The sequence below is a fragment of the Condylura cristata genome, unplaced genomic scaffold, assembly GCF_000260355.1.
Source record: "Condylura cristata isolate star-nosed mole 26May11 unplaced genomic scaffold, ConCri1.0 scaffold00033, whole genome shotgun sequence".
Classification (NCBI taxonomy): domain Eukaryota; kingdom Metazoa; phylum Chordata; class Mammalia; order Eulipotyphla; family Talpidae; genus Condylura; species Condylura cristata.
The window spans coordinates 12,557,401-12,566,836 of record NW_004567134.1 but is presented as its reverse complement, the minus strand read 5'-3'; the positions used below and the strand labels follow the sequence as shown (position 1 = coordinate 12,566,836).

At 63.7% G+C, this 9,436-nt stretch overlaps 1 protein-coding gene across 2 annotated transcripts in view; it reads right to left on the bottom strand.

The window, feature by feature from the left end:
* EEFSEC (eukaryotic elongation factor, selenocysteine-tRNA-specific) overlaps nt 1–9,436 on the bottom strand; it is a 180,798-nt gene that overhangs the window by 32,692 nt on the left and 138,670 nt on the right. For both annotated transcript variants that reach the window (XM_004692327.2, XM_012732218.1), the window contains exon 5: nt 8,633–9,289. In XM_004692327.2, coding sequence (XP_004692384.1) covers nt 8,633–9,289 — 657 coding nt within the window. The remainder of the gene's footprint in view (nt 1–8,632; nt 9,290–9,436) is intronic.

Here is a 9,436-nt window from a genome sequence, read left to right as displayed (position 1 = left end):
GTGTCCGCCGCCGCCCGCCCCAAGGTGCTCTCAGCCAGAGAGCCTGGAACGTGTCAGGACTGCAACTGTGCACAAACCGAGGCTCCCGCCTCGGGGGCTCACCCAGGTCCTGGTGGAAGGACCAGCTACAGGCTCCCTGTACCCCACTGCATTTGGACCGTGCCTTGGCAGAGTCGGGGTGCTGGCACGCCCTGCCGCCCTCGCCCTGCCTGATATTATGTCAGAGCACAGATCACTGCCTGGTGTATGTCACAGCTTCTTCTGGAGCGTGGTTATTGCTCTGAGCCGGGCACTAGTCTTGAAGGAAAAACATGCCCGTCTCCCCCCTGGCTGCCTTTCCGGAACCAGGCGGTGCTGGCGATAGGTTCTGTGGAAACCCGAGTAGCTCATGAGTGCACGCCTGCCCGTGACGCACACCTGACCGTGACTGCCGGCACGTGTGCAACACTCACCTGTGCCTGTGGCCTTTGAAGAGCTCCACTGAGCTGCAGCTGACGGGCGAGGGCAGGCGTGCAGCTTACATACGTTGGTAAGTTTAAGGACATTCATGTACCCATGAAGCCATCCCCACACTCAGGCTAGCGAACATATCCATCACCCCAAAATCTCCTCACACCTCTCTGTCGTGCTTCCTTCCCTCCCATGTGCCCCCCAGTTCTGCCCCCACCCGAAACCCTTAGGTCCCAGGTCCCTCCCAGGCTCAGCGCGGGCTGCCAGTCACCAGGAGGGCTCCCCACACGCGGGCCGCCCTGGACTGGCGGTCTGGCCACGCTGCCTCCTTGCTGACAGCTGGCCGGGCCCTCAGCAGCCTAGTTCTGCCCCCACAGCCCTAGCCCACAGCGGGTCGGCAAGTACGAACATGATCTGGAGGTGTGGGAGGAGGCTGGTGAAAGAAGGCAGCTTGAGGAGGGAAATCCCTCCAGGGTCGTGGGGGCACACTTCATCCAGCTTGAGCAGCTCCCCCGCCCCGGCCCGGGCCCCAGCCCCCCACGCCCAGGCGGGCACACAGCGGGCCGTCGCCCAGCCTCACGGCGAGGAGACGCCGGGGTGCAGGCGTGCTCCCGGAAGACCCTTCAGAGGCTCACCGCAGCAACTCCCGTGCCCCCCCACTTATAAAATATTAACTTGAAGAGCTAAATGCCGCAGCGATGGCTGAGGATCCATCTTTCCCCAAGCCAGGGTCTTGTGAGGAGGGCAGACTAATTTTATTAACTCAAGGGAACTTCAAAAAGCTCCGGGGCTTTCGTGGCAGACAGCAACGACCCCGGCGCTGGCTTAAGGGCTACATAAACACGGACCGGGGCAGGGCGCGGGCGCTTCTCGTGGATGTTCTCATCTGACCGGTGTCGGTGTGCGGGGGTGGGCGGGGCCGTAATCCTGCCGGGCAGTTCGCTGACCGACATGACCGTAATATTTTTTTAAGCGTCCGGGATAAGGTGAAGAGCGAATGGGCTTTTCGTGACCCTCTGCGGAGGGCCCCGGGGGCTCCCTCTTGCCTGCAGCCTGGCGGTCTCCAGCTTAGAAAGTGTTTCGTTCACAGGCAGCGCCTGTGACCCTCCCGTCCTCCTGTCCGAAGGCCTGACCAGGAGGCGCCGCGGCACTGAGTGGACAAGAACTTCTGTCTCCATTCAGGCAGTGAGTGGGCAGGGGCCGGAGCGCCCTATGGGCACCCAGTGCGGTTTCGGGCACACGAATGCCCCCTGCCCACGAGGGTCCACACTGCTCTGGGAGGGCAGCCTGGAGGAGGCCCGGCCTGGGGCTATGGACGTGCGCTGCTGGGTGGTGTGGGGGCTGCGCAGACCCTCTGCCTCCTCCTGCCTCGCCAGCCCGTGCGCCCACTGCCCCTCCCGCCCGGGCAGAGGAGGCTGCAGCGTGTCCCCGGCCGCCTGCTGGGCAGGGCGCCTCCGCACCATCGCTGACCTCCAGGGAAGGCCAGCAGGCCCTGGTGCTCGGCAAAGTTGCGTGCCTGGCCAGAGCCACAGCTAGCGAGGCCGTCTCTGGGCCCCAGGGCTCGCCTCCAAGTTGCAGCCTCTTTCAGCCGGAGGGGAGCACCGAGATCAGACACCAGCATGGCCAACGAGGAAAGCCCCTCCTGGAGGACGGCTGAGACAGCCCACGTGGGAGTCGATCGCTGTGACGTCAGCCCAACGGCTAAGCGTGGGGGTGCTCCGTGGGCCGCGGCCTCGGGACCATGCCGACCCAGGGCAGCGCTAAGGGGGACGTCGCTGGCCTTCGGGAGGGGCCGGGCACACCAAGGCCGGGCGCCGCTCACATGCCAGGCGCGCCCCCACCGTCCCGGCTGCGAGCGGGGACTTGGCCGCCGCCGCGCGTAATTATGTCGTTACACGTGTGTGTCTCTCTCGGGGCCGGCCCGTGATGAGGCTTGGGAGCGGCCCAAGGTCTGAAGCGACGATCCTCATTCAAATGGGAGAAGTGGCACCGGAGAGAGGGGCCGCAGGGGTGAAAGGGAGCCCGAGCCGGCCCCCCGCGCTGAGGGGACGGGGGCGCCGGGGGGCCCGAGGCCCCACGGCCTCTCCCGCACGATGGCTGTGGCAGGAGACATCTCCTAGCTTCTCCTCTGGGGAAGGCTGTTGTGAGATGAGGGCGCTGTGTCGGCGAGGACGCCCAAGGCTTTGCCCAGGACGAGAACCCAGGAAAGCGACTCCGTCGGAGGAGGGGAGAGGAGGGGAGCAGCTCGGTGGAGAGGGATGGAGCCTTCGCACGCGCCCGGGAGCCACGCAGGGACGAGCCACGCAGGGACGAGCCACGCAGGGACGAGCCACGCAGGGAACGACCCAGCCGCTGGCAAAAAGCAGGGACCCCAGCACGGACCCACACAGACCGGCCCCGGTGGCTCCCTTCAGCCTCCCTGCGCCCGCCAGCCCGCTCTGAGGACGCGGCCGGGCTGGGATCGCAGGAGGGAGCCCCGAGCTGCCCGGACAATGGAGGGGCCCGGCAGACGGGGTGTGGCCACGACAGTGACCAAAGCGACGTCCTCCCCAAGGTCACCGGGAAGATGACGTTCGGCATTACCCAGCCTCGCCTGGCACGCGGAGCAGGACGGTGCCTTTCCCTCCTCCCCGCTGCGGGGCCCAGGGGGTCCCCGGGCACGTCAGTCCTTTCCTGAGCCCCCCGTGTTATCTCCCCTGAGAAGGGGCACACGACCCGCTCTCGGCTGTCACGGGAAGGGGAAGGCGTTCTGAAGGGAAGGACGCTGTGGGCCAGAGGGCGGGCCAGGCTCTGGCACCGCAGGGGGGGACTCGCCGCCCTGCCCCGGCCAGCTCTCAGGCTGGCCAGGCGCGTCTTCCTCCAAACCCACCCAGGCGCCAAGCAGGCACTCTGCCCAGCGGTGGTGAGCCTGTGCCTCAGTTCCAGCGTCAACATCTCCCCTACTCCTGCATACACACGGGTGGGGCTCCTGTCAGCGGCCGATGAGGGGGTACCGGGCCGCCCCGTCATGGAGAGGACAGGAGGCAGACGGCACGCTCCGCACTCTGCACGCCGGCCCTCGCTCGGCCCCACACACGCCCTCCCCAGCGCCCCCGCTCCCCCCCACCCGGCTCCTGGAAAGAAGAAACAGGTTTTCTTTGCGGGAGGTGGTAACGTGCTCAGGACTAGGTGGAGTCAGTGCCTGCTCAGCACATTCATCTCCAGCACGGGTTCTTCCACATCGTATTGCCCTGACTGTGTGACTATCTGTGGGCAAAAGCTCAGTTTTCACGGGAGGCCAGCAGACTTCAGCGGCGTGAGGCTGGCTTTCAGACGCTGGCATCCAGGGGCAGAGGAGGGGAGAGGCCAAGGGTGCACCCGGGACCAGGACTCCTGGGCAGCCAGCTGACTGTCCCCCTCAAGGGAAGGACAGAGACTGGCAGGGCTCCAACCTGCTGCAGAGGGGAGCAAGGGGTGCAGAGCTGGCCGGTGCTGGCCGCACGGCAGCATGGCTTCCCCCGGGCTGCGGTGGGACAGCCCCACGTGGCCAGCCTGCACCGCAGGCCGGCATGCACCCTGGTGCCCTGTGCCCATTTCACAAGCCCTCAGCAGTGGAGCGGGCAAGCCAGGAGCCAGGGGCGGTGCCGCCTGAGACTTCAAAGCCGCCGCTGCGCCCGGTGGAGACGCGTGTTTACACTTGGTTGGGCCCTGCCGCAGGCAACTTGGGCCCAGCCCCAGGCCTTCCCTGTCCGGCGCCAGTGGGTGCCAGCTCCAGGCTGGCACGCCTGGCCTGAACCCACCACGGGGGGTGGGGGGCAGGTCCCTGCCGTCACCCCGCTGGGACCCCAGGCATCGCCCTGGGGGGTCCAGGTGAAGGCGGGGAGAGCCACTGTTTAGCAGAGGCGACTCAGCGCCAGCTGAGGCACTCGGCATTTTACACAAACTCGCTCCCCTTCTTCGTTGCCGCAGGGCATGGCAAAGGGGTGTGGGCCCCCTTTCCCAGCAAGGAAAAATGGTGGGGGTTGGCCTTATCCCGGCAGGGGCGGGACCTCAGCTTCTGGGTACGCCGCCGCGCTTCCCGCCGAGTCTCCTTCCCTCCATCACCATACCCTCGACCCCTGTCCCCGCCATTTTCTTACTTTTGTTGACTGAGTCACTTTCCAGCTTTTCCTTTATAAAAGTGGAAGCTCCACCACGTGTTCCCATTCCACTCAGCGTCATTCCCTGTCTCTGGGTTCACACACTTAAACAAACAGAGTTCTGCATTTTTACTTGAGAACCCTCAGCGGCTGCCCTCACCACCACAGGCTCTCAGTCTCTTCCCAAACCCTCTCCCTGGAAAGATCAGCCCTCCCCACGCCCCAGGCCTCTACTGGCTCTACCTGTCTCAGCCCCTGCCCAGCCTGAGCCTCTGCAGGGCCCTGGGCTGAGTCTTCTTAGCGGCAGGTGACGATCAGACGCGGCCTTGAGAGATGCCCTAGCTAGTGGGCCGAACTGCCCAATGCTGTGTCGGAAAAGCTCGCAAGCAAATAGTTCATTCATTTTCCAATAAGCTTAAAAGCAGCAGAGAAGATGTCATCTCAGCACATGTGACAGCTATAAGAAAAGCATGTGTGTGTGTCCATGAGCAAAGTTTTATGGGTGCGTGGCCACGCCCACACATCTCTGCTGCGTCTGTGGCGGCGGTGGGCCGCTCCCCCCCCAGCTGCCAGGAGGTGCCACAGGTGCCCCCCTCCCCCGTGCAGAGCTCTCCCCTGTATCTCACCCAACTACGCATTCTCCTTTATTTTTTAAAACCAGCGCACACCCATTACGTAAGTGAAATCAAGCCGTGTGGTCTTCAAATGTTACGCTTTTGAGGCGCAGGGGGTTATTTTATCAAATTACAAGGCAAAATGTTGTGCTTGTCACTGGACTGGGCCTACACTGACGTTACCAGGGGAAACCGTCCCTCTCCACGCGGCGGGTGGTCACGGCGGCCCGGAGCTGTCCGGCCAGCAGCGCTCTGTGCTGCAGGCGAGTAGAGGAGAGCTTAGGAAGCCAAGAAAAGCCCGATGCCTGTTTACCAAGGTGGTAACGACCCTACCCAGGAGGCTGGATTCTTTCCTGGAAGCTTGTTTGCCTGGAGGCCTGCCCAGGAAGCTGGGAGGCAGCTGTGATGTGTCCAGGAATTTTTGGAGGCGGCCAGACAAGAAAGATGAGCACCGGGCAGTCCCTGGCCTGGACAATCACACCGTGGGCCAGCCTGACCCTTAGCCCCCTCCCCAAACGTGCCACGCCCACCGGCCTTGGCGGGCTCCTGGCGGGGGCCAAGGAGCTTCAGAAAGAGATGAAACCTGGGGGAGAGGGCAGGACACCACGCCGGCCCAAGCTGAGGCCTCCTTAGTATCAGAGTAGGCACGAGGGGTTGAAAGCACTAACCCTCACTCGGCACACGAGCGGGAGCCAACCGCTCGCTGAGCGCAGATCCCACATGCCCTCACCCAGCTCGACCTGCGGCCCCGGGGCGCAGTCCCGTTACATTCCCGTATGGGAGTCTCACGTGCTGCCCACCACACGAGCCAGGAGCCAGTGAGGCTGGGCACTTGCCCGGCCCGCCACGTTGGCCGGGGGAGGCCAACCAAGCAGGGCCGAATGCCTCTGGGCGCCCTGGTGCAGTCGAAGCCAACAGGACATTGTGGGGACGAGCCCACCTTGCTGTCTGGGGCGGCTCTGGGAAACGGCCTGCCTGCGGCGCCGAGGCCAGAGTCAGCACGCACACAGGAGGGCATCGTCGCTGGGGCTCTTTCAGCACCCCTGTGAGGTGGAGGCCCGGTGGCCTTTCAGTGACCCAGGATACCTGCGGAACGGCCGTCCGCAGCAGCCTGATGTCCGGGGCCCAGCAGGGCTTGGGCCTGTCCCGCTGATCCCCACGTGCAATGCTGGCCAACTTCAGGGCAGGCAAGTCCCACCAGAGAGACTCCAGCTTCCCAGAAGCACCATCTCTCCTCTCCCTAGCGAGAGCCCCTCTTAAAGCACCTTAAGATTCAACAATCTCACAGCAGATAGACACACACAGCTAACCAGCTATCGGTATTTATGAACACACAGACTTTGAGTCTTAAAGCCAAGAGGAATCCTCGGCATCCTTCAGGATAAAATTCAGTTCCAAATAGAAACTGTGACGGTGTAACCAAAACTGCTCCTGCTGACAGGGTTGGTGACAGAGAGTTTGCCTGCGGGGTGGCCAGACTAGTGTGCAAAGGTGACTCAGTCCCAGGCTCAAATCCCACTTGACCACTCTGTGACTCGGGGGCGAGCCCCTTCTCGTCTCCTGAACTGGTTTCCCGTGAGCTGCCTTTGGGGAGGGGCCCGGGTGGTCTGGGCTCACTGTAGGGAGAAAACGGATTTTCCCTGAGTAACTGCCATGCACACTTATTAATTTCGCTAACTATATTATTATGTGATATATATCTTGCCAAAAAATACTTCCAGGAGAAGGTAAGTGATCTACTAAAAAAATTTTTTAAGTACAAAGGAAAAGTAACTCTCCCCCCCTCGGGTCATACAAGGACGGACAGCACCTGCAGCCGGCAGGGACACACGGAGCGGGCGCAGGGGCAGGGAGCAGGCGGCTCCGGCCGTGGAGGCCCAGCGCGGTCAGGGGCAGCTTGGCAGCATGTGTACTGGCTGCTCTCGAGTCGAGGTGACCACCGCCCCCCTGAGCTGCCGGGCGGGGGCAGCCAGAAGCACGAACACACAGGTGGGACGATGCTCCGTAATGGACGTCCCCACAGAATCATTATACTCCGCAATAGTTCTAATTAATCAAGCTAAAAAAATAAAACAAGTGGCCAGAGCTTTATCAGCTTCATGCACGTGGCAGGACTGCTCGAGGCCTGCCCCCGAGCACCTTTATCCCCCGTGGGCCCTCCATGCCTTCCAGGTCCTGGGAGCTCAGGCACCGGCCGCCACGATTCTGCCCACGGGAGCACGGAAGTTCGCGGAGCGGCGTGTCCCGCTCAGCAGGCTGCAGGGGTGAGTCACACCCAGGCAGCCAGGGGGGGACCCAGCTGAGGGGGAGGGCTGGGCCCTCCCAGTTGGGCTAAGGAAGGGGAGGGTCTGAGCGCCCAGGAAGCAGGCTGGGAGGAGGGGGACGCAAAGGGCTGCGGCGACAGAGAATTCTGCAAGGGAGCCCAGGCGCCCAGCAGAAGGGCCGGCGGAAGAAAGAGGACGATGGGGCCCCAACAGCGCCTGAGGCCAGGGCCCTGGACGCCGCTCCTGCGCCTGCTCACACGGGTCACGAGGTGCTGGGGCTGCACGGACTCGGGCAGGGCTGGGCCACAGAGGGCGGCGCTTACCCCGCAGGGCCTGCTGAGAGCCAGGTAAAGTCCAGTGCGGTCCCGGTGCCTCCCTCGGCCATTCCTGAGCCACACGGCCCACACCCGGGGAGCCAGCCAGAGCGGTGAGGTGCCGACGCTTGTCCAGCCCCCCTCGCCCCCTTCATCGAGGCCTGTGGGACGCGGCCATGACAGATGATGGACGGGGCGAGGTGTGCAGAGTGGCACATGCCCACCCCATGGGAGAAGGCCACTACTCCAGGTCTCTGGGGCAGGTCACCACATTCTTCCGTCCACCCTAATGGCAGGTCTGTAAAGCAGGCCGATGCACCCCCTTCCTTAAGACCTGAGCTCCCAGAAAGCCAGCACTCGCTCTGCTGTGCCCTGCAGGTCCTGCTGCATCTCTCTCTGTGGCACCCTCTCCCCACCACGTTAGCCTATCCTCCTGCCCACAGGCTGAGCACAGATGTGGCCCGGCCTGGTGAGTACTGACTGGCCACACTTCCTCTCTTGACATAAGCAGCCAGGGGCAGACACGGCCCCGCTGAGGTCACGAGAGGCAGGGTCTGGCCATCACACAGGTCCCAGCCCCCGACTCGCTCAGGCGGCAGCTGGCACTGCTGGCTTCTGGGAGGCTGCAGTCTGAAACCTGCTGTGTGAGAGGCCAGGCCGGCTCTGCCCAACCCCCGCAGCGGCAGGCGGGGTGAGTACAGCGGGCCCCCATCTGGAGTAGGCCCCAGCCTAGTGACCAATGGGTTGGAAGAACTCGGGTCACATGAGCACTCGGGCCTGTTTCCATCTCCACAGACGATGGAGCCAGAGGGGCTCCCGGGCCTTCGTGCTCCCACCGCAGGCCTGAAGGACGAGGGTCGGGCGGGACTTACCCGCTCCACGAGGCCGTGCTTGTGCTTCAGCTTGTACACTTTGAGCCTGGGCAGGAAGCTCTCGGTGTAGTTCTTGTCCTCCAGCCCGTGGAGCAGGACGCCGTGGAAGGCCAGCCGGCACGAGTTGGCGTGAATGTCCGCGTCGAGCCTGGAGCCGATCACCAGGCACAGCGGGGGGCAGGTGACCGGCTTCTCAAACTCCACGAGGGCCCACTGCTGCCGGGGGCAGCGGCCCTCTGCGGCCTGGCCCCCTTTCTTGTCGGCCTCGCCACTCTCTGTTGCTGCTGGCGCCTCCTCTCTGCAGAGGTACTGCTCCTGGAAGAGGTACTCTCGGGAGAAGTCGAAGGAGTCCAGCACAGGCTCCCGGTCAAAGCTGTCAGGGGTGGGGCTGAAGAACATCAGCCGGCCCATGACGGTCTCGTGGCCCACGGTGATGTGGAACTTGGCTTTGGTCAGCAGGGGTCCCCGGAAATAGGAGATCTTCTCCACGGAGATGAGGGCCGCGTGGACAGTGTGCAGGGACTCAGGGGCACACACCAGGCCACGCTCCAGCAGCTTGGGGTCAAACTGGGTGACACAGATGCCTAGTCGGTCTCCCTGCATGGCCGAGGTGACCGGCATGTGGAACATCTGCATAGATTTCACCTTTTTCACCACCTGGGGAGGAGCAAGAGAGAACACTCACGTGACCGACAGGTCTCGAGGCTGGGGGCAGGGAAGCCAGTGGGAGAAATTCTTGTCCTAGGCTGTCTGGTGCTCAGGGCATGCCAGCCGGGGGGCCTGGGGACCCCATTCCCCCTGAGA